General features: G+C 46.3%; 2 protein-coding genes across 4 annotated transcripts; one reads left to right on the top strand and one right to left on the bottom strand.

Moving 5' to 3' along the window:
* Positions 1–2847: 2847 nt before the first annotated feature.
* On the bottom strand, positions 2848–8361 carry RPL15 (ribosomal protein L15). Of its 2 annotated transcripts, none has more exons than XM_063154464.1 (4): positions 8270–8361; positions 6642–6826; positions 5153–5289; positions 2848–3203 (listed from the first exon to the last, which is right to left on the bottom strand). In XM_063154464.1, exons 2-4 carry the CDS (start codon positions 6811–6813, stop codon positions 2898–2900), a joined length of 615 nt encoding a protein of 204 aa, XP_063010534.1. In that variant the 5' UTR covers positions 6814–6826; positions 8270–8361; the 3' UTR covers positions 2848–2897. The 2 variants fall into 2 exon arrangements, with proteins under 2 accessions (XP_063010534.1, XP_063010524.1); XM_063154454.1 differs by having other exon boundaries at positions 6642–6823; positions 8270–8356.
* Positions 8362–8447: 86 nt separating this feature from the next.
* On the top strand, positions 8448–22764 carry NKIRAS1 (NFKB inhibitor interacting Ras like 1). 2 transcript variants are annotated; one of them, XM_063154430.1, is made up of 5 exons: positions 8450–8496; positions 9491–9584; positions 10327–10451; positions 17986–18227; positions 21017–22764. In XM_063154430.1, exons 3-5 carry the CDS (start codon positions 10358–10360, stop codon positions 21254–21256), a joined length of 576 nt encoding a protein of 191 aa, XP_063010500.1. In that variant the 5' UTR covers positions 8450–8496; positions 9491–9584; positions 10327–10357; the 3' UTR covers positions 21257–22764. The 2 variants fall into 2 exon arrangements, with proteins under 2 accessions (XP_063010509.1, XP_063010500.1); XM_063154439.1 differs by lacking the exon at positions 10327–10451 and having other exon boundaries at positions 8448–8496.
* Positions 22765–23143: the final 379 nt, after the last annotated feature.

The following is a 23143-nucleotide window of genomic DNA, read 5'->3' as shown; positions in this document are numbered from 1 at the left end:
ACACATCCCACCCTTTGGGACAGAAATAGTGCCCTTGCCAGGTCCTCACCTTGTACAAAAAGCTGAGTGATTAACTAATCTAGGCAGCTGACACAAAAGTGAAATCCAGCCTAATAAAAGCTTACAGTCAACTATTTTCAACAGCACCTAAACCAGGCTGAACCAGCCTGGTACTGTACAGCCCCACTTCTCTGCAGTTTAACTGTGGTATTCATTTTGTCTTGCATAGAAACCAGACAGCTCTTTTAATTACATCCAAAACATGCCTGCTCAGACTGAGAAATGATCAGCCCTGCAAACAGAGCCAAGTAGATGGCTTGGAAACAGATTACTAGATTCCTCCATGTCTTAATAGATTTGCCTAGTGAAATTCCTGAAGCTTCCTCTTCCCTCCCCCTGCCCTCCTTCAGCTACAGCTTAGTGTCCCTGTTTCAGGCAGACCCTTGGTGTCTGGGGAGGACTGAACTCACATTACAAGCCTCTCACTAGGACTGTCTCAGGTGACTGGTTTCTACCATAATCTTAAGGAACACAGACTACCTGCAATCTCTAGAACTTGCACAACAGGTTCAAGAAACAAGTAGGAAAGGCAGAGATCACAAAACCTCTCTCTAACCCTGGCTTCCCAAGCCAAGAACCCCAAACAAAAAAGGTTTCCCTCAATGTTATGCCTTTTTGAAACAGAGATTAGTAAAATATAATCTTTCTACTTCACATAAATTCTGCACAGCAATGTCCCTTCAAAACCAAAATCCTGTCTTAAGATCATGAGACACTTGTAGCATGGAAAGACACAAAGGCAATCTCAAGGACTTGGAATGAGCTGTACAGACCCAGAGCATCCTCTGAAGGCACAACCATCTGTTTCAAATTCCCTCACTGGACTGCTAGATATCACACCCCTTTAGATACACTGTCATCAGCAGTTTTCAATAAACTTCAGAGGGAACAGTATTTTCATTTAAAGTTCAAAGAATTACAGGACCACAAGGGCCAACCTAAGGTAGGTCTCTAGACCAGCCACCTGCCAGACACCTGCCACGTGCTGCAAGGTTTGAAAGCTGGCAAATGACACAGCGTTAGTGCTGACTGCCCTGTCACCTGCTGTCACCCTCCCCCATCAATGACAAAGGTCCCTAACAGCTTAACAACCCCAGCAGACTATCACCAGTCTTGAAGTTGTTGCCAAAAAAAAAAAAAAAAAATCACAGATTTGGGTTGAAGGAACCTTTAAGATCATCTAGTTCCAAATCCCCTGCCATGGACAGGGACATCTTTTTCTAGACCATGTTGCTCAAACATGCTCTGTACAGCTAATGAATTGAAAAGCTGGGCTCTAAAATGGGAGCCTGATTCCTACTCTGTATCTAAAATAATTCCAAAGGAACAGACACATCGGCCATACTGGCACTACCTGAAGCCATTAAATCTACAAAGCAGACAGAGCAGCCCCCTCTCTGCAATAACCCCCTCCATGCTCAGGGGAGACCTCACTCATCAAATCTGCTCCGAGGAACTTCCACTTCCTGTCCTACAACATCACAGGACTACCTTTCAAAAAATCAGTGATATTTTAATGGAGTGGCTAAAAATATCTCCCATGTTTAGAACAGATAGCTTTAATACTTTTTAACAGATTATTTTGCATTTTTCTTGTTTGAACCAAACAAAACATCATAATAAAATTGCCACTTTGAGCTGTAATTCCTGGCTTTGAGAACACACTGCCAAAATGTCTCTTCCTTAGACTACCACCCTCCTGTAGGAACTTACACTCATGAACACAGTGGAGTATTAAGTGAATTTCTCAGCTGAAGGGAAAATCTTAACATGTTTCAATGTTTAACATGTTTCAGGAAAAAAACCCAAAACATTCCGCATCCCAAGCTGAAGCTCCAGGAAGAGAGAAGACACAGCTACTTCTGTCAACCTTCTTCACAGCCTTCTACCAGCCTCTTTTCCTGTCACTACCTAATGGATATAATACAGAATGTGTGGAAGCTATGACAGCCATCCACCTGATTTACCAGGACCTGCATTTAATCTCCCAGCCTTTATGTGCAAACTGACTTCATGCTGACAAGGTCCCACTGTGATTTCACAAAAAGTAGTCTAGATACATTCATCTGTAACTGTTACCCAAATGTGTTTAGTTCTACCACCTAACCATGCAGAGTAAATCAGAATGCAGCTCTTTAACACAGATGCATGTTTTCTGTTCTGTTATCAAAAGGAAGGTTTAAGAAACTGTCCGCCCCTCAATCTTGGCAACTGAAATACCTACTCTACAGTATTTTACTATTCAGCCTAAAATCTCATCATTCTTTGAAATGTGCACACATTTTTAACACTGTGCACTGCAATGAACAGAGCAAGCTTTACCTTTCCATTCTGCACTTAGCTGATTTAGACAATGTTTGTAGCTGAGAGGCCCAAAAGCTGATTTGACACTGAAGTACAAAAAAACAGAACTTGAAAAATAAAATAGCCATTAGTATTTAATTACCCATGAAAAATAAATGAGCACTTTCAGTTTACATCTCATTGCACAAGATCAAATCTGGCCTTCAGTCCAAGCACAGGACAAACACAGACCCTATCCTACAAGCAGTGACTAAATAAAAGAGAAAAAAGAACATGGACCAGCCCTTGGGCTTTCAATACACATTGCACACGTCCTTCCACATTATCCAAAGTGAAACCCATCACAGAACTCTACACTCAGGGCCTACAATCTCCACAAGTACCAAATTACATTTTCAAAAGCCTGTCAAAATACGGAAACACCCGAACTCCTGGAGAATTCTACGCTTATCCGCACGACCCAAGAAGCAGCAGAAGCACAGCTGAATTGAACAACCAGCATGATCTTTATTGGGTGGCCGCGCCTACAAGGGTTAGCGGTAGCGGTGCAGCTGCAGGGTGTTGCGCCTCCTCCAGGCGGCGCGGCGCGAGCCCCCGATGGTGTGGTGGAATTTGTGGCCCTTGCCGAGGCCGCGGCTCTTGCGCCCGGCCGACGTCAGCCCGCGCATCTCCCTGTGCTTGTGGACGGGCTTGGTGATCCATTGGGTATCGGGGTTCCTCCGGATGGTCTTATGGAAGGGATCGATCAGGATCACTTCAAAGAACTTGTAAGTGGAATCCTCGCCCACCCAATACGAGTTCAGGACTCTCAGAGCCCCACAGTGGCGGCCGGCACGCTCCTAGAGGCAAAAATAAACGCAACGGGCTGTCAAACCATGGATGCAGGACACTCTTCATGCAGAAAGATTATCAACTCAAACATTAAACTTCCATTTTCCCTAGGACAACCTCTTTTCCTATAAAAACTCATCCCCTTCCAGATGCCAAGGTGCAACTGAAAAGAAAACCGTGTTGCAAAAAAAAAAAAAAAGGCTGTTTAGATTCCTGCATGAAACAGGATTTGTCAACCAAGCAGGAGCACCCAGTCAGTAAAAACACAATGTTAAGAATAACTTCAACATGAATATGAAGAGCATGACCTGCACTTGGGGTGATGGAACAATCTTTTATGGGAAGTTATGAAAGTGATTAATTTCCACATCTAAAGCTACAGGGGAGAAAGAAATTTCTGCAGAGTGTAAGCCTGTACTGGTAGGAGTAAAGGAATAGCTGATGCAACAAATCTTTGTACCACTGCTGGCATATTAGTGTGTGCTATTCCTATCCTCACTTGTGGTTAGGAAGACACAATCTTAGTTCAGAAAACAAAACAAAGCAGAAAATAGCAATTATGCAACTCAATCTGCTTCTCCTGTCAAGAATACTCCTTATTTAAGACACACTGTGTTTAATTGTAGAACTTTATCATCATTATAGGCAAGCATGAACTAGTGGACCCCATTCATCTTCTTCCCCAATGTGATCTTAACCTATTGTTTCAGGCTTCCCTACACAGCTTGACTATTTTCTGCACATGGAATAACATATCAAGTCCTTTTATTCTAGTGAGAGAGCAACACCTGTATGAAATATTAGAACACCAACCATCCTCAACCAGCTTCTATTTGAGGATGGGAGCTCCAACTGAGACTTTGCATTTCTGTAATCTGAAAAATATAAATCTTCTGGAAAGACTGTGTCAGATTCAGAAAATTTGAAGCTAAAACTGAGGGCAAATAACCTCTTCCATAGCTGTCCTAAGTGAGCATGTCATTAGCCCTCAGGTATCTGGGAATAACACATATGAAGATAATGCCATGAGCACTGAAAACAGAATAGCATTTTTAATTCAAACTCATCATCTGTGTTTCTTTTAAATAAGCATGTCCCATTTATATTTTTTCCCTAAAAAAAAAAATCATATTTAACTAGCAGAAGTCACTCAGCAATATTTTTCAAGTCCTGAGAACAGAAAAGTCTTCTGCTTCAAGTTGGAAAGGCAATGACCCTTCTTCCACAATGTCTAGTTTGAGAATGCAGCCTGGTATTCACTCTAACCCACTGAAAGAGGGTTTTTTTGTAAAGGTGAGAACTCCATCTCTTCCAGACTACAACTGTGATAGCAATGAAGCTTACAAGATCTCATCAAATCAAAGTTTACATTTTGAGCATTTCAGTAAAAAGATCTCACCTAAAAATAGGTTAACCACCAAGCTGTGTGCTTGTGAGGTACCAGTTTTTTATAAAGAAGCAAAAGGTCTCTGGCACACTGCCTCCAGCTCCTGCAATACATCTAAGGGTGCTGTGCAGCACCACTACACAAACAGGTGCTACAGGCTTGAAGACAGGAACTCACGTGTACTTTGTGAAAGGACCATCACCTGCAGCTGGTGATCCACACCTTAGCACATCCAAGTTCTTATTTCTCATGCCTAGCTCTTTATTTTACTGTGGCTTGGACTAGTTATGTGTTTTTCATAACAAATATTGTGGCATACTTGAGAAGTATGAACTTCACTAAACCACTGAAGTGGTTTCCATAGACTCCATTTTAAAAGTCTGTTTTTTTATTGTCTCAATAGAGTTTTAAAAGACTGCTACTTTCCTGCCATCATTATTCAAAATCTTACTAACAACTTATTAATAAAACAGCTGGTTTGGTTCTGTATTTTTTGTTCTTGAGTATTTTCAGCTTTTACAGACTAAAACTTTCCAACCCAAATTTGTGAGCAATAACCAAGACACTCACCTCTGCTACAGACTGAAGACTCCTGGCAAACTTGAGCTGGTTAACACCATGATGCACGGGTTTACCATAGGTTGCACCTTTGGGGACTGGGCGTTTGCGGCCGCCGCGGCGAACGCGAACACGGTAAATAACGTAACCTGAAACAGACAGTGACTCAGGAACTACAGCAATTCCAGCAGCAATTGTACTGCACTTCCAATCCCCCAAAATGTACATGAAATGCTGCAACACAAAGCCATTTTACCAATTTTTACCAAAATTTACAACTTGGGGTGGATAGTGCAAGATGGTTTTGTTGTTTTCATTACAACTGAGTAAGGAAAGTGATATCCTGAGGCAACTGGTTTTGGCTCCAAAGCAGAGCTTATGGCACCTTTTCACTATCCAGTCCCAAACCAACTAAGATCAGCTACAGCTAAACTGTTTAAAAAAACCCTAAAAAAAAAAAAAAAAAACAAAAAAAAAAAACCAAAAAACCCAAAAAAAACCACTAACCAGCAAAACCACTACCTGAAATTCAGATGGCAGCACTCAAAAAGCACTGAGCTCAAGCCATCCACAAACCCTGCTGAAATCCTGTTACTGAGGAATGACAAAACTAGACAGTGACACAAGTGTCAAGTCCTAGCTTTTTATTTTCTTTGTGAATAAACATACTGGGTTTTTAAATGGATTTCCAGAAGTTCCACATGGATAGCCACTTATCCCATTTCTTTTCCTGACCAGTAACTGTTTTTCAATGACAGTACAAACTCCACCATCTTGCTCAAGTGCATGCAGCTGTAAAACAGTCATAATATGACTTGGGTTGGAAAGAACCTTAAAGATCCAGTTCCAAGCCCCCTGCCATGGACAGGGACACCTTCCACCAGACTAGCCTGCTCAGAGCCCCATCCAACCTGGCCTTGGACACTGCCAGGGATGGGGTACTCACAACTCCTCTGGGCAATCTGTTCCAGTGCCTCACCACCCTCACAGTAAAGAGTTTCTTCCTAGCATTTAACCTAAACCTCCTCTTTCAGTTTGAAACCATTTCCCTTGTCCTGTCACTACATGCTCTTGTGCAAGTCTCTGTCCAGATCTCTTGGTAGCTCTTTTCAAGGTGCTAGGAGGTTACAATTCAGTCACCTGAAAACAGTCAAAGTAACAGAGTAAGGAGACATCCTCCAAACCTAGGATACTAAAACCCCTGCTCAATTGTATGGCACTACCATTGCACACGAACAAAAACTGAAGCCAAAGCCCACCTGAGCTTCACCTGTTAGAACGCAACAGAAGGCACAGACGTGAAATTAAGTGAAGTTATGGTTTTAGGCTGTGGGCACTGCTACCAGCTGAGGACATTTACGATATTCTGTTCATTTCATGCAGGACACTTCAGTTTATTGGGGGATACTTCAGCTTCACTTTGATACTGCTGTCACTGCAGGAAGCCACGTCCCTCCACGGTGACCCGGCACACAGGGACCTGATGTGTCGGTGCCATTACCTTGCTTGGCCTTGTAGCCCAGCCTGCGGGCCTTGTCGGGGCGCGTGGGGCGCGGGGCGCGGTGCAGGGCCGACAGCTGCCGGTACTGCCAGCAGCGCACGCGCAGCAGGAACCGCATCACGTCCGACTGCTTCTTCCTCCACAGCTCCTGGATGTACTTGTAGGCACCCATGGCTGTCTACCTGCTGGATGGAGAGAGCTCAGTGAAACACTGCAGCAAGAACGATTCCCAGCTGGAACATCTGCCACCAAGCCACACACGGAGCAGCACCGGAAGACAGGGAGCTCTCACGCTTCTCCGCAGCGCTGACACATCTGGGAACGTGGATCACACCTGGCAGCCTGCAGCTGACACCCTGCAGTCACCATTCCCAGCCATTTTCCTCCTCTTTTATTTATTCTGAAGTGTTAAAACTCCTCAACTGAGAAATTTTCAGCTGCGCTATGTCTGATACTACTGAACCCAACAATTAACAGCAGAATCGAGTTTTACATAAAAAACTACAGGATTTGTGAGGAGTTATTGTTAACTCTGACTTTAGTAAAGTTTTTTCTTCTAAGTGAAAGCTTAACATTTTATTAATAAGTGGAAGTTTAATAGTTACTTAAGAAATGAGCTGGATTGGAACTTTTGCTTCTTTAGAGCTATTCACATGGTAGCACAACATCCCAGGAAAGACAAGGCCTCCCTCCACATCCACTGAAACTGGGTTTTAAGTAAAATAAGGCTCACTGACCGTGTCATACTAAAAGAAAGTGTCACAGCTCAGTGTCCTCCTGCTGCTGACATTTGTGTTATGCTCCACAGATGCCCTGTGGAGGTTTTTTTAAATTGTTTTTAAAAATTGTTTCTGCTGGGCACCATTGCGGGTAGTCTGTATTGCCTTCAGCAGAGCAAGGGCCCAATACAAAATTCTTACAGGTCAAATTTTGTCTTTAGAAAACAATGATTATAACAAACTCCCTCTTCTGAACTGAATGTCTTAATAACACGAATATAATGTGAATATGTCTTAAATTAATATGTCTTAATAGTTGAAGGCGTTTAAAAAAATGACATATTACTTTATTTTGTCATCATGTTTAGTGCTGTTTTCCCAAAAACCTCTGAGGCCTTACAGATCTGCAGCAATCAGCACGTGTACCTGAACTCCACCAAGCCCCCAGCCCAACTCACCATCAGATAGACGCAGCTCACTTTATTTACACGTAAAACCACGCCACAAACAGTTCGGGTGTGATTTTGGATACCCCTCTTGTTTGAACCTGCCCAGCTAGAGCTCATCCATTCCCATCCCCAGCCACCCCACCCTTTCACGGCCTAATGGCACAAAAAATCCCCACGATCAAACGACAAACCCGGAGCAAAACCAGGGCGCACCGTCCGTCACCGACCCGCACCCGCCGTGGCGCGCCAGGGCCACCCGGGCTGCCCCGCTCCCCTCCCCGCCCCGCCGAGCCGCAGCCCGCGGGCCCTCCTCCGCCGGCCTCCCGGCGGCTCCGCGCCGCAGCAGCAGCCCCATCCCGGCCGGAGCCGGGCGGGCGCGGCGGCGGGAAGGGCGGATGGGCGCCCGGATCCCGGGATGGCCGCGGATTGAGGGAAAGGCCGAGCGCGGACCGGCCCTCACCTGATGGCGCCCAGCGACGGAAAGGAAAGGCCCTACTTCCCACAAGCCCTCGGGCCACACCACACTTCCGGCGGCGGCAGCGCTGCCTCATGGGTAATGTAGTCCCGCGGGGTGCGGGCCGCGCGTCCCTCCCCGCCCGGCCCGGCCCGGCCCCCCGCGCCCGCCAATGGGCGGCAGGGGCGGGCCCGCGCGGGTCCGTGGGCCGGCCGGCACGGCTGTCTGTCCAGGTGCGCGCTCGTGGCGGGGGGCGGCCCCGGGGGCGCGCTCGGGGCCGGGGCAATGGGGAACGGGGCCTGCTCCTGGGGCAGGGGCTTGGAGAGATGCGGCATCCCCCGAGACACCCCCGCTCCTCAGCTCTCATAAGAGCCCCGGTCCGGGATTGGGGTGGGACTTTGCTTAAAACCCTGAAAAGAAGCCTTAAAAAAAAATCTCTAAAATAATAATTATTTTAAAAATGGTAAGATTATGAGGAACGGCTGAGGGAGCTGGGTTTGTTTGGTTTCGAGAAGAGGAGGCTCGGGGGGAACCTCATCCCTCTCTAGAACTCCCTGAAAGGAGAGTGTGGTGAAGTGGGGGCTGGTCTCCTCTACTGTGACTGCAGTGAGAGGACCAGAGGCCTTCAGCTGAGACAGGGGGGACTCAGATTAGGTATTAGAAGAACATTTTTCACTATTAGGACAGTCAGGCATCAGAATAGGTTGCCCAGGGAGGTTGTAGAGATATCATCCCTGGAGGGGTTTAAAAGGCATCTGGATCTGGTGCTGGATGATGTGGTTTAGTGGTTACAGTGGTAGTTCTGGGTTGATGTTTGGACTGGATGATCTAAAAGGTCTCTTCCAACCTAATGATTCTATTCTATCCTAAATAATAAATGCTAAGGGGAAAGAAAAAGAAGCCCTAAAACCAATCTTAAAACCTTTTGGATGGATAGGGAGAGGGCACCATGGAGTCCCTGGTTCTGCAGGCCCTGGCTTTACCCACTGATCTGCTCCTGTCCCTGCTCCCCTCCCTCCTGCATGTGGCAGGGCACAGGTTGGATGGGGCGTTGAGCGACCTGGTCTGATTGGTGCCATCCTGCCCATGGCAGGGGGCTGGAAGGAGAGGACCTTGAAGCTGCCTTCTGGCCCAAGCCACTCTATCATTCTGAGTTAGGCTTTCCCAGCCTGCAAGTCCTTTCTGCCACCCTACCTGCAGCTGCAGAATGACCTTTCTGTTTTTCAGGGTATGCTTTTCAGGGCACCCTGGCTTGTGAAGCATTACCTGGTTAAACTGGAACTGAAGCAGGACAACGCCAGCCCCTCCTGGTCCAGAAAAGGTACTCTTCAGCTCTCTCTGTGGGAAATGGCTCCAAACAGCAAACTGAGTCAGGGCCTGCTGCCCTGCCATGGCTCACTGGCAGAGGGAAGTGCCCCAAGCTGCTGGATGCCTCCTGCTAGAACCAGCCCCCACCCATCAAACTGCTTTAAAGCAGACCAAAGAAACCTGCTTTCTGCATTTGCTTTCCTGTACTTCTGCCTTTAACTCACCTGTTTTGTACCTCCTAGTCCATAAAAGCTAGAAACTTTCTGTGAGCAGAATAAACGGGAAGGAACCATCATTTTCTTGCATTTCCAGAAGCCATCCTGGTACCATGAGATACCATCAAGCCCACTGCAAACCCAGGAAGCCCGATAACACCGTGCGCACACACACACCAACAAACACAGCCCCTGCCCCGGGGCCGTGCATGCTCCAGCGCTCCTAGTCTCCCCAAACCTGACAGGACAAGTGTCGAGCCTGCAGGCAAGCATCAGCACCACTGGCAGCAGCCTAAAACCTGAAAAAAATGGTGTGGGAGGAAACTTGAGTCCTAAAAATATCAGTCGCTGGCAGGCGCTGGGAGGGAGCTGTGCCCCCGCTGCTTCGCGCTTTGCCTTGCGCCTTCCGTGGGCTCGGATCCTGCCCGTGCCCATCCCCATCCCCATCCCATCCCATCCCATCCCCATCCCCATCCCCATCCCCATCCTCATCCCCATCCCCAGGCTGTGCTGGGCTCACAGCCTCCCCTGTCTGCACAGGGCTCTGCCGTGGAACCGGCCCTCGGGAAGCATGGGAAAGGGCTACAAGGTGGTGGTTTGTGGAATGGCCTCAGTGGGAAAGACTGCGATTTTGGAGCAGCTTCTCTATGGAAAGCACACTGTCGGTGAGACTTTTTTACTTTTGGGGGCAGGTGGTTTCCTTTTCTAGCATCTTGGTCGGTGTGGGCCCCAAAACAAATAATGGAGGACTGCGAACTGCGCTGAGGTGAAGGAGGAAATTTATGGGGTTTTCTGGCATCTCTGTGCTGTTCTTAAAATTCATAGTCCCTTGCTTATGGATTTTTAAGAGTCACGGAGAAGAACCCATTCCATGATGTTCCCAGTAATAAAACACAAGAATGTTTAAAAAGAAACAAACACTGAAAGTAGGTGATGTGCATGCTGCGTATTTAGAAAAGAAATACCTCGTTCCCTGAAAGATGCTGTAGACATCTAAAAAATAAATAGCTGTCACATGATAAGTGTACACGCTGTTTAGACTTTTGTTTCATCTTCTTAAAGCTTTATTTTGCTTGGTTTTGGCTAACATTTAATCAAAGCTCTGGAAAGAAAAACAGCTCAGCTTTAGGTTCCACGTTGTATGCTGAGTTTTGAAGGCCAAGTGTCTCTGCTCTCTAAGAAACCCCCATGGGGAAAACAGACTTGACAGAGGAAGAGAGGATGCCTGATATTTGCTGTGCACAAAAGAGAGGGAACAAAGGCAGAGCCTGCACGTTTCCCTCTGTTTCCACATTTGGCTTTGAAAGGAAGGGCGATGATCATCAGGCTGACAAATTATTCCTGCCTCACCTAGAAACAAGGGGTGGCAGCAGGGCTTTGACAGAGGATGTTTTAGTCGCTTTGCATTTTTTTCTTGAGCCAGTAAATTAGACGTTGGGGATAAGTTGTTGGATAAACACAAGGATTTTTAGCATGGTGCTTTGCAGCACTGCACCTTTAAAATGTGTGGATGGGAGGAATTTGCTGGCAAAGGCGATACAGAACTGTGTGCTAATACCCGTGTTTAAAAGGAGGATTTCCTCTAATGTTGCAGCAACATCTGCTTCCAGCATCCTACTGAGCGCTAGGCACGTAGCCCCGTGTAGCTTTCAACGTGAAGGCTGCAAAGCCTTGCAGGCTGAAGGTTTTTCCCTTTGCTGCTGACCTGCCTCTCCTCTGTGCCGGCTGGGAGACTGTCAGAGACTCCTGAGCAGCATGGGCAAGGCCACGTTACTTCAATCGTATTGCCTTGCCTTAATTCCTGCCTGCTATTAGCAGCCCTGCAGGAAGGATATTCGGGCGTTGCTGATCAGAGGAGCTATTTCTGGAGCCAGCCATGTACATGATTATACAACGTCATGGACACTGGCTGACATAACCAGCGGGAGGCCTCGTGCCTGGGGTTTAGCCGTGGGTGTCCCTCTGTCACTCCCAAATGCCCTGCTCCAGCTTGGCCAGGGAGCAATGCAGACCTCTCCCCTGGCCCCCCTGCACTGAAAAAGATCATTTTTCCTTGCCTGCAGCTCTGCTCTGATTTTTTGGAGTTACTGGTAGGGGAAGGAACAGCTGATAGCAGATGGGGAGTGCAAGGGGAGAAGGAAGAAGGTAGTTTCCTGTTTTCTGTGATTTTGGTCAAATCATATTCCTAAGACATTCAGAGAAAGAGGACAAGTAGCAGAGACAAGATGAAGATATGGAGAGGATCATAACAGAGCTGCTGCACCCCCAAGAGATGAGTGGCCACGGCCCAGCAATTTTGGTATCCCTTGCACAGGCCATCAGGCCCATTTGAGGGGATGGACCAATAAGCTGGTGCTTTTGGCAGTCCTGCTGAGTGGTCACCATCCTCCCTGCCTCTTCCTCAGCACACAGGCAGTTGTGGCAGGGGGTGCCTGGAGTTTGGTTGGTGGAAATGGTTTTCCCAGAAGACCTTCAGCTACTGTTCCACTCTGTGTTGATTTAACTGCTGAATTGCAGGGGCAGGATGCCATTGTGAGGATCTCAGTACACAGGACAGAGTTTGAGGAATGGCGAGTCTTTAACTGCTCCTTAGCTGAGCTGCTTTAAACTGCACAATGGTGCTACCATTGCAGGGGTGGCCCTTCCACACCTGAAACATGATTACAGGACCCTGATCCTCGTTTCCTAAAGCTTGTGAGCTCCAGAAAGCTGATCTGTACATCTTGGCTGCTGGCCTTTTTGGCCAAGGGAGGCAAGAAGGGACTAGCGTGTTTGCTGAAGACCTGTCTGTTCCGAGCCAACCAGCAGGGCAGCTCCCCAGGCATGGCAGCAGGGACGCAAGCTGTTTCAAAGCCTGTGCTTCCTGACTGACGTCAGGGCCCAGGAGCCGCGGGGAGGATGGCCGAGCCAACAGGGGGAGTCTTTCCCTTCTCATGGCAGGCACGTCCCCCTCTCAGCGACGGGAGGCACGCTGGAACTCGGTCGGAGGCTCAGAGCACAAGGTCTGCTGCCCTTCTCCAAGGTGTCACAGCCACTGTCACCAGGGTCTCCTCCTGGCTGTAAATCAGCCACGGGTCTGTCAGTGCTCATGTGCCTCCTGTTGACTTTCTGCAAAAAGGAGTGGTGGCACAGCTGGTGGCAGGGAAGTGATTAGAGTGCTTGGAGGTTTCACGCTGCTAGGTAAAGCCCTTGGCTTTGAGCCCGTGCTCCTGGCTGTGTGCTTGGTGGTGGTGCTGTAAACCCAGTTGCACTGTTTCTTTTCCTAGAAAAACAAGCATCTTCAGGTCTCCCTGGCTTGTCATGGATGAAGTCCCTGAGTGCCACTGTTACTTACATGGTCGGCAGCTAACACTTTTGCAAAGGCACCAAGATTGCTTGAGGTCAAAGAGGAAAAAGTACTCAGGAAGGAGGAATAACCCAAAAAAGGACTATCTGTTCCCTGTAGCTTGTGAACAACAAGCACAAAATTGGATTTTGTGCTAGGCTTTAAACTGCAAGGGAATTTACCTTGTGTCCGAAGATGGGAAAGGAGAGGACAAACAGATGAGGGATGCTCTCAGAGCCATGTAAAATAATGTAGCTATTGCAAGGCAGACACTCTCACCAAACTAATACAAGGGATTAGAAAAAACAACAAAAGAAAATGTTTGAAATGGGTGCAGATTTAGCATTGAGTTATGTAGGGACTGTATCACCACAGGTCAGGGCAAATAGCTGCTAAGGATTGCACAGGTGTATGTGGTCCATACACACTTACAGCATGTGCCCAGGTGGCCAAGCAGGCTGATGGCAGCCTGGTCTGTAACAGCAGTGGTGTGACCAGCAGGGCCAGGGCAGGGATTGTCCCCCTGTGCTCAGCACTGGTGAGGCAGCACCTTGACTCCTGTGTTCAGTTTTGGGCTCCTCTCTACAAGAAAGACGCTGTGGGGCTGGAGTGGGTCCAGAGAAGGAAAATTAAGCTTGTGAAGGGTCTGGTGCACTGCTGTGGTAAGGAGCAGCTGAGGGAGCTGGGAGTGTTCAGCCCAGAGGAAAGGAGGCTCCAAAGGGGGGACCTTTTGCTCTCTGTAGCTGCCTGACAGGAAGGTGTAGCCAGGTGGGGATCGGTCTCTTCTCCCAAGTAACAAACAACAAGAAAAGAGGAAATGGCCTCAAGTTGTGCCGGGGTGGTTTAGATTAGATATTAGGAAAAATTAGGGAAAGGGTGTCAGGCATTGGAGCAGGTTGCCCAGGGAAGTGGTGGAATCACCATTCCTGGAAGAAAAACCAGATGTGGCACTTGGGGACAGGGTTGAGTGATGGGCTTGGCAGTGCTGATTGAACAGTTTGACTCACTGATCTTAGAAATCTTTTTCAGCCTTAATTATTCTATGATTTGGTGATTGCCTGGTACCTGGGATGATCTCTCTTTTTGTGATTTAAGTGTTGGGTTCATCCAAATCCTCCACCTTGACTGGCAGCAGGAGATTGTCCCACTGAGTGCCTGTGGTACCTGGCACTGCTTGGCCTGGCCTCTCTTGACCAGGCCAGCAGGAGACTTGCTTAGCTTTGGTGCACAGGACATGTCTGTAAAGAGGATGGATATTTTTCCTTAAACAGTGTTCCTGTTCAGTGATGGTGCAGAAGGGAGTCTTTCTTCTGCCTTTAAAATATTTCTGGCCTCTCAGCCTATACTAAAACTTATCAGCTCAACAGGAGGAGATGAGAACTCTCCCTTGTAGAAGACTTATCTCTGCCTCTTGTCTGTGTAAATAGCTGGTATGGTCACATTATTCATAAGCAGCTACTTCAGATCTTACTAGCTAGGAATGAAAACACCATATATTACTGTGGTGGAAGCCATAATGAGAGAAATTGCCTCACTTGTTCCAGCTGGAGGGATTTTGGGTTTTGGCTTACACACTTTGGATGTGGAGGCTAATTAGCCTAATTATGCATTCATAGAATCATAGAATGGTTTGTGTTGGAAGAGACCTTAAAGATCATCTCCTTCCAACCCCCTGCCATGGGCAGAGATGCCTTTTTACATCTTCACTTCTTAAATTAAAACTACCTGGTGATAGAGTTGCAGTCAGCTTTGTATTTTAGAAATAGATGAAAATGGAACTGAATGTATGTAACTGAGGGTCAAAACCTGGCTATTTGTTGGTGGGACCAGTAGTTCTCTAGCAGCTAAATCTAAACAGATCAGCTCCTCTTGAGGTTTATCCACCTCTTTCCCAAGTCAGGGATCTTCTGACACACTGTCTTTTGAGATCTAAATAAGAAATGCCTGTTATTCTGCAGTTTACAAACATAAGGAATAGCAGGTTTTAGGAGCTCTTTGCTGAATTCCTCTGGAAAAAGGGATTACAGAGGAAATCTTCAAAAGTACTCAAGAAGACACAAAATTTGTACTGCATTAATGTTCAAGATCCAACTGGGAACTTTGGAATTTCCATCCCTCTTGAAATTTCCATTTACTTAGGTATTTGCAGTTTATCTGCTGTGCCTGGCCTAAGTGTGCAGTATTCATTAGTACATTGAGCCTTTTCTTTTCCTCATTGGGAAGCCACAAGGGTTTGGAACAACACCCAGTTTATGACTGAGGCTTCCCGTTGCAGTTCCTCTGTGGCAGCAGTCGGTAAAAAACAGAGACCTTTCTGCCTCTCCTAAGATTTGCACTGGCTGAGTAGGTGCTAGAGAGTGGCATCACTTCTGTCTATTCCTCCTTTCCCTCTCCAAAGTTTTTATATCTTCAGTTTTCAAAGGAGGTGTGACGTTGTGCACTCTCTTGTTAGTTCCCCTTCATCCCTCCAGCTTCCGAACCTGACAGCTGGCCCGCTGCAGTGCTCTGCTCCATGGAAAAACTCGTCAAGCTGGCAGCAGTCTGCAGGACAGTAGCTTCCCAGCACAAGCTGCCCTTGCCCACCCAGGCAGAGGTGGTGGAAGGATGCCCAGAAATGCCAGTGAAGGGAAGGAGAATCAGGATCTTTGTGGCAGGGAGGATGGGATGGTGCCAGCATCTTTCTAGGACACTGACTAGTGTTGCTTCTCTTACGACAACTTGCCTGACCCATTTTGAATGGAGACCTAGGAAGTGTTTGAATGGGATGCTACTAACAAGAAGTGTAAATGTCATTGTCAGCAAGATGCAGCTGGTACATGGCCTGGGCTTTAGGAGCAGGGCCTAGAATAAGGTGGCACAGGTATTTCTAAAAATTGTCTATGTTTACTTAGGAAACTGTTTGTATACACTCCCTCCCCCAGTGCATGTAGGTGAAATTTCACCTCTGGAATCTGATACTGGTGCATAAATTTCAACTCCCTCCTAAGTGCCCCCCCCCCCCCCCCCCCCCTTATTTCACATCAAAATTTGTTCTCTATTTTGCTAAGTCCCAGGTCTTAAATTTTCCTCTTCACTATTAAATAGGATGTTAAAAGACGCACTTTTCACTGCTGCTTTTAATGCCATTAGGAAGAGATTGTCACAGGATAACAAGGATATATTAGAGGCTGTTGGATTAGAGTATAGCATTTAGAGGATGAAAAACTGTACAATATGATTTGTTGCTTTTGAAAAAGAAAACTTAGGTACTTGTGGTTCCTTCCTTCTTGCCAAAGCCATGTTTACTGATGCTAGATATTTCCTTGACCTGTCTGTACAATGCAGCAAGGCAGAGCAAGAATATAGTGCTGTGTCTAAACAACAGTGCTATATCCAGAAAGGGCTTTGTTACTACCTCAGTCTTTAAAAGTGACCCTTTGACACATTCTACAATCACACAGGATACATTTGTGCTTCCTCTTTTCATTAACCTTTGCTTTGTCCTTCTGTTCTGAGTTTTGCTCCCACACATTAGTGTGGCTATATTTGGAGGTGAGATAAATTAAATCTTTGGAAACCTAATAAGAGCTTGATCTATGAAGACTGCACAGAGAGGGGCAAAAAGAACAGCTTGTGCCACTTTCCTGCACAGGAATGCTGCATACATCACGGGAAACCATCAGCGTGGGTGGAATGCTTGACTTGTTTGTCAGTGTGAAGTGTTTTGAATAGTGTCATTGAATATAGCAAAATCCTTATTTTCATAGGCCAGATAATCCCTTGTGTTTTCTTAAACAATACACTAAAAATGGTCCCTTTTTGACAGACAAAGAGAATAAAGCAGGACTCATTATTGTAGTCCTGCAGCAGCAAACAATTGTATATAGGAGTGCAGTGGAGGCAAAAACGTGGGTTGCAGAGGGCTTGTATGAATACTTAAAACCAACTCTGAAAGTGGCCCAGCTACACTATACATAGATTGTTTCAACTTGTAACCTTATGCACCTGCATCCAGGAGGAACACAAAGCTAAGGTGATTGATGTGTTTTTAGGTTTGGCTTAGGAAAAAATAATTTTAATTAGTTCAAAGCAAGCTGCCTTGAATTACCTCACATTTACGGTGCGGAGAGGAGGAGGGAAGGAGGGCCAGTATGCAGAGAGTCAGGGTGGAACAGGTGATACATATATGAAAGCTTGTTACCCTGTGCATGCTCTCGCCTTGCAGTAAATGAACTTGTTCCAATCTGAGTAATTTTAAACCCCTGGGGGATAGAAAAAGCTCACTGTGTATTAGAGTAAAAATAGCATGGAACTTTGTTTGTCTGCAAACACCCCCTTCCCTCTCTGGCTTAATTTTACGTATGGGTTAGTTATACCACTAATACACATTCATTTCCAGAATTATCCCTTTGGCTCCTGCTTCTGCAGTATGATCCAGCTCATTATGAGGCAAAGAAGTAGGTTAAAGATGTTAGTACTTGACTATCTGGTGTTCCCTGGCTGTTGTTCCAAAAGGGTATGTTTGGGCAGGCTTGTTTAGCAGCATGTTTGGCACAGAACTGGTGCAACTGGGTGGTTGGAGTTTGGAAAACTTGGGAGGAGAGCATATATCTTATCCTATTCTGAATGTGCATGTTGCATAGATTAATTTTACAGGCATAATCATGTGCTTACATATGAATGTATTTCCAGTGTCACTATTGGAAATAGCTAATGCAGTCATCTATGAATACAGCCCTCCATGGGGATGCCAGGCAAGGTCAAGGCCTGGTCAAGTCACTCTGTAAAACACACACCAAAAGCTACTGTGAGGAAAAATTCTGCTGCACTGCAAAGAATTCTTATGGTGAAGCTGTACTTAGAGCAGTGGCACATTCCTGCTTGTTTTCAAACAGGCTTAGAAGAGGGTGCCACGATTGAAGATGTGTATTTGGCATCGGTGGAGACAGACCGAGGCGTGAAGGAACAGTTGCGGCTTTATGACACCAGGGGTCTGCAGGAGGGCGTGGAATTGCCCAAACACTATTTCTCCGTGGCTGACGGCTTCGTGCTGGTGTACGCCGTGACCAGCCTCGAGGCGTTCCAGAGAGTCGAGCTGCTCAAAAAGGAGATCGATGTCTTCAGGGACAAGAAGGAGGTAAATGCATGCTTGGCTAAACTAGGAAGTTAAGGTCCCAAAGCCCAGCTTTTGCTTCTGTTAAAGTCGTGTACAAAGGAAAATGAAGGTACCCACAGCCTTGGGCAACCCAGCAAAAAAGGAGGCCTTCACATGCCAGGGAAGCTTAATTCACATGCCATGCAGGTCATTCAAAGGAATGCTTTTTTTTTTCCTCCTTATTTCCTCTACTACAGCTAAAATTCAGTCAGCTGAATGCACCAGCCAGGATACTTATGACTAATAAAACATATGGTCTACAGCAGTGCAGCTCATGTTTTTCTAGATATTGTACAGGGGAACTCAAGTGCATAGAATAATGTAACGAAGGGCATTATCCTTGTTTGTTTTGTATTCATGTACTTGATGGCTTACAAACTAGTGTAATTGACAATGGGTCTCCCAGACATTAGTCAATTGGCAAAGCAGCTTTAATGTATTTTAACAACCATATTGAATCAATTCAATTGTGTGAAATGACTGCTCTATTTTCCCTTAGAAAGCAGCTAGTGTTTTCAGCTGACAGCGTTCCAGCTTAGCTAAACAAATATAACTTGCATGTGGCATTAGCATTACGGCTTTTCCTACAGTATCTATATTCTGGAGTAGTTTTCCCTGTTAAATGTCTTTAGCCTACAGCTTTCCAAATGCCTGTTTTATGCTGTTTAAAAGGAAAAAAAAAGCATGAAGAATTAATTGGATAATGGTAGGGAGAGACTTTGCAAAAATGTAACTTGTTTTGTACTGACAGAACACAGGGTGGTAGAGAAGGCAGGCTCAAATTTGATGGCAGATGAATGTGCCGTCACAGGAGAGGCATGTTGGGTGGTAGGGCTGGTGTGAGCTGCAGACTGTCACGTATATCAGGGATGCAGGAGTCAAGCATAACTCCCCTGCAGGGCAAGGAAAGGTGGACAAGCAGGAAATTTTTCCCAGGCACTGTGTTTTGTGATGGCACTGATTTGGTACTATACAGCACGTTGTAATGCAGAGAGGGAGGCACAGCCCCAACAGGATCTGCATCCTGCTCATCTGTGTTACCTGTTAGAACTCTTCTCTCTCAGTGCATGCAGGTATTTTAGAAAAAAGCCAATTTGCTTACCCTTTTGGAGAGCTTAAAACTGTGATTCTGACTGAGGATAACATGGTTAAAAAAGTGGTGGCCACAGTCAGATGCATAAAATAGTTTTCATTCCTATGATTTCTATAAAAAATAGGCGTTAAGGTGTACAAGGTGAGATCAGGAGTCTCACCTTAAGGTAAACTGTTAATCAGGAGATTAATGATTCTGTGACTTAAAGTCTGAGCTCTGCTAAAATGAATTCTTTACTGAATTGGGGATACATCTCCACACATGGTGCTTCTGAGCTGGCAGAACTTCAACTCGTTGAGTGGCACAGTCCCCTGTTGTGCGGCAGATGACAGAAGGCACTGATGGCTGGTTCCTTGCCTCTGCTGGCTGTGGGGGCTCTCCAGCACGCACCTTAAAGCCTGGCCAAATTTTATACTAAATAGAGGTTTTGTTCTGTTACACTGACAGAGCTTTGCCATAGCTAAAATTCAGCTGGAGCATGTGGTAAATACACATGAAGATTATAGCTTCTTTCAAAGCCTTCACAGAGGGGGGAAAAACTCCTAAGCAGCATTTTTCCAAACACCCTGGACTGCTGTAGAAAAGAAAGGAAGTCTCAGACCTCACAGGAACAGGACAAACATCTCTAGCTGGAAAGAAGCAGAAGGCTTCTGGAGTTAGCCTGAACAGGAAAGAGCAAGCAAGTGTGGCCACAGCAAACCCCACAAATCATCATCAGGAGAGGATTTTATCACTTGATCTTTGTCAAACCACTAGTGTGGAGATGAAAACGGAGTTTGACTAAGGACCTTGAACTAAAAATATAGGCATGGTTTCCCCCTAAGAGCTGGTGCTGGTAAAACATTTTTAGAGAACAGTTAAAATAAGGAGGAGCAGTATCTTCACATGGCCAGCACTGCCTTTAGCACTTCCTAGAGCTGAAGCACTGGGAAGGCTTCATGTACCTACTGAGCTCAGCCACGCTGAACTGTCTGGGTGATAGTGACACAAGTCACTCGATGGATCCTCAAACTGCAGATCTGATAGAGCTCTGCTGCTCTTGAAAGTGCTCCCCAGAGGACGCTGCTGGTGCTCACTGCCCCTCTCAGCAGACTGTCCCCTGCAGCCCTGGGGCTGGGCAGCCAGCAGGGCTGAGCTGGGAGAGGTGCCCATAGCCCAGCCTGCCTGGGCTGCTGGCACAGTTGGCTTTATTTATATTGCGGGATGGGGCTTGGGCAAGAAACAAACTGGGCAAAATCCACCGCTGTGGGATCCAGGCTTTCTCTGTTGCTGTGCATTTTTTCATCCCTCAAGCATCTGCTGCTGTGACCTACTCAGATGTCATGCTATTATCATTTGTCTAGGGCAGCTCAGTTGCCAAGTAAGTGGAGAATGGGGCTGTGTAACTTTGGATCTCTTGGCTATTGTTTCCCTTCAAGCAATCATTGGGGGCAGGGAGTGGGGTGGCAAGAAGGGGAAGTCCTGCATATCCTATAATTAAAACAAGCTTCCAACCCATAAGCAGATGAGGCTAATTCAAATCCCAGACCCTGGTATTCCAATCTACATGCAACTTACCTTGTGCCAGTGCTAAGTTACAGAACAAGACTGAACTGTGTTGGTACTTGCCCACTGTTTAAAAGGATGGTGACTGGTGGATGGTTTTGGTATAAAGCTCACCCTCTTGTTTGGTTTGTAGGTTGCAGTTATTGTCTTGGGGAACAAAACTGACCTCGTGGACCAGAGGCAAGTGGAAACAGAAGCAGCACAGCAATGGGCAAGGGCCGAGAAAGTGAGACTGTGGGAAGTGACTGTGACAGATCGGAAAACACTGCTTGAACCCTTCACCTTCTTAGCTAGCAAGCTGTCCCAGTCCCAGAACAAGTCAACATTTCCCTTGCCTGGAAGGAAGAGCAAAGGGAATAACTGTGAAAACTAGACTAGCTTAGCATTGTCTCCTGCTGCCAGGTCACATCTAAGTCCTTTTTGTGCCATTTGCTCCTTGCAGTTTCACTTAAAGCAATAATATCATTCAGCAATAAAATCAGCAAGCTTATAGCTAAGAGGTATCCTTTCTTCTCATAGACTTGGCTTGGAAAAGCTGCTGGTGGTAAAAGCCTCAAAAAAGCACTTTAGGAGAGCAGTTATTTTGCAGCCAGGGTTATGGAGGAGGAAGGGATAGATGGATACCTCTCTAGCAGGGGCTTTTACTATGCCTGGATACAGCCATGTTGAGGGACAAATCAACAAGCTTACCAGTATGTAATCCCTCTGCAGATCTATAGCCTGTAGTCACAAAAAGTATTAACTGCAATAAAGCATTCCATTTGGAAAGGTGATATATTTGAAATGGCAACAGTTCTTTTTCCTTGACCTTCAACAGGGCCACAGGGCTTTTTGATGCTGCAAGAGGCTGAGATCAGTGTCTTGCTGTAGGAGAAGGATATGGAGCAGGAGGAACAATTACCAGATTTAGCCACTGATGTTTTGCTAGTGTCTGGAAGAAAAAAACCCCAGCAAAATAATAAAAAAACCACCCCCACATCTTATGGGAATTACCCCAACATGAACCTTGTCAATGAAGTGTAGTAAGCAGTGCTTTCAGGTCAGGAATTCATTTGTAGAAACCAGAACAGCTCTCAAAGCTCATTGACTGAACAACAACCTAAGGACAACACAGCTGGTGGTTTGTTCCAGTATGTCCACTACAAATCCCAGAGGTGTCCCACGTTCCCACAGGTGGTTGTTTTGCTGAGGATTGTATGGATTGATTTGTGTGCAGGAGGTATTGCTGGGCTCTGCTTAGGGCACGCTCACCTGGCTGCTCAGGCAAGCTACAGCAATCCACCCTGCCTAGGCCAGGTAGCAGCTGGCACAAAGCTCTGTATGGCTCTGCAGGTGGGGCCAAGGAGGGCAGGAGGCTGCCTGCCCTTCTGGGGACATCCCTGGGCAAACACCCAGCAATACCCACACAAATGGCCCCGGTCTCCGTGCACTGCACATGGTCTGGCTGCAGGAGCACAACTGCATGGGCTGTGTTTGACTCAAGGCTGGGAAACCTGTGTGCTGCAGGAATCTGCTGTCCCAGGCCAGCCTGGCACTCAACTGAACAAAAGGGGATATATAGAGTGACAGAATGAGCAATTTTTCCTAGAGACAGGGGCCAGTTTTTGGCATCTAAGAACCTCCTGTACTAATTGATGCTAACTTTTCTTTATATTTGAAAGCAAGAGCAGGGAGAGAGAGAGTTAAGTACCCAGTTTCTGCATTTTCCATTAAATTAATCCTCTTTTGAACAAATACTGAGAATTTCACTGTGAATCAGCAAAACCACAAGCATTATTTGCACTGTCATATCATAACTGCTAAATAATGTGCTTAATGATCACAATTAAGCTCATAGTATTGCTCTTCCTGAATACTGATTAATAAAGCCTGTCAGCATTACTAAGGTCTGTCAACATTATTAATGTCAGAGCAGCAGCACACTTCACTAAAAATTAAACAGGAATCCCTACCATTATAATGAAGGTAGACGAAACTGTTTATGTGCTTTGCTCAATGTGGTTTGAATTGCTGTGGCCAAGGAGTAAGATAAGAGAGCAATTATGAATGAGCAAGCTCTTGTAATGCCCTGCTAGGAACATACAATTGTTTCCACACTGCAGCTGAGTAAGCACGATAGCACGACCTCCCCACACCTGGCCAGCAAGAGTCATTGTACCCAGCAGGATGACACTCCCTCCTCACTCATTTCCTACTGAACACACATGTGCTCCAGGCTTCTCCCTACCCAGCAGACTCCCTATCTGCCTGCATGCTTGGG

Source organism: Melospiza melodia, chromosome 1 (genome assembly GCF_035770615.1).
Source record: "Melospiza melodia melodia isolate bMelMel2 chromosome 1, bMelMel2.pri, whole genome shotgun sequence".
NCBI lineage: Eukaryota > Metazoa > Chordata > Aves > Passeriformes > Passerellidae > Melospiza > Melospiza melodia.
This window is presented reverse-complemented; position numbering and strand designations above follow the sequence as displayed.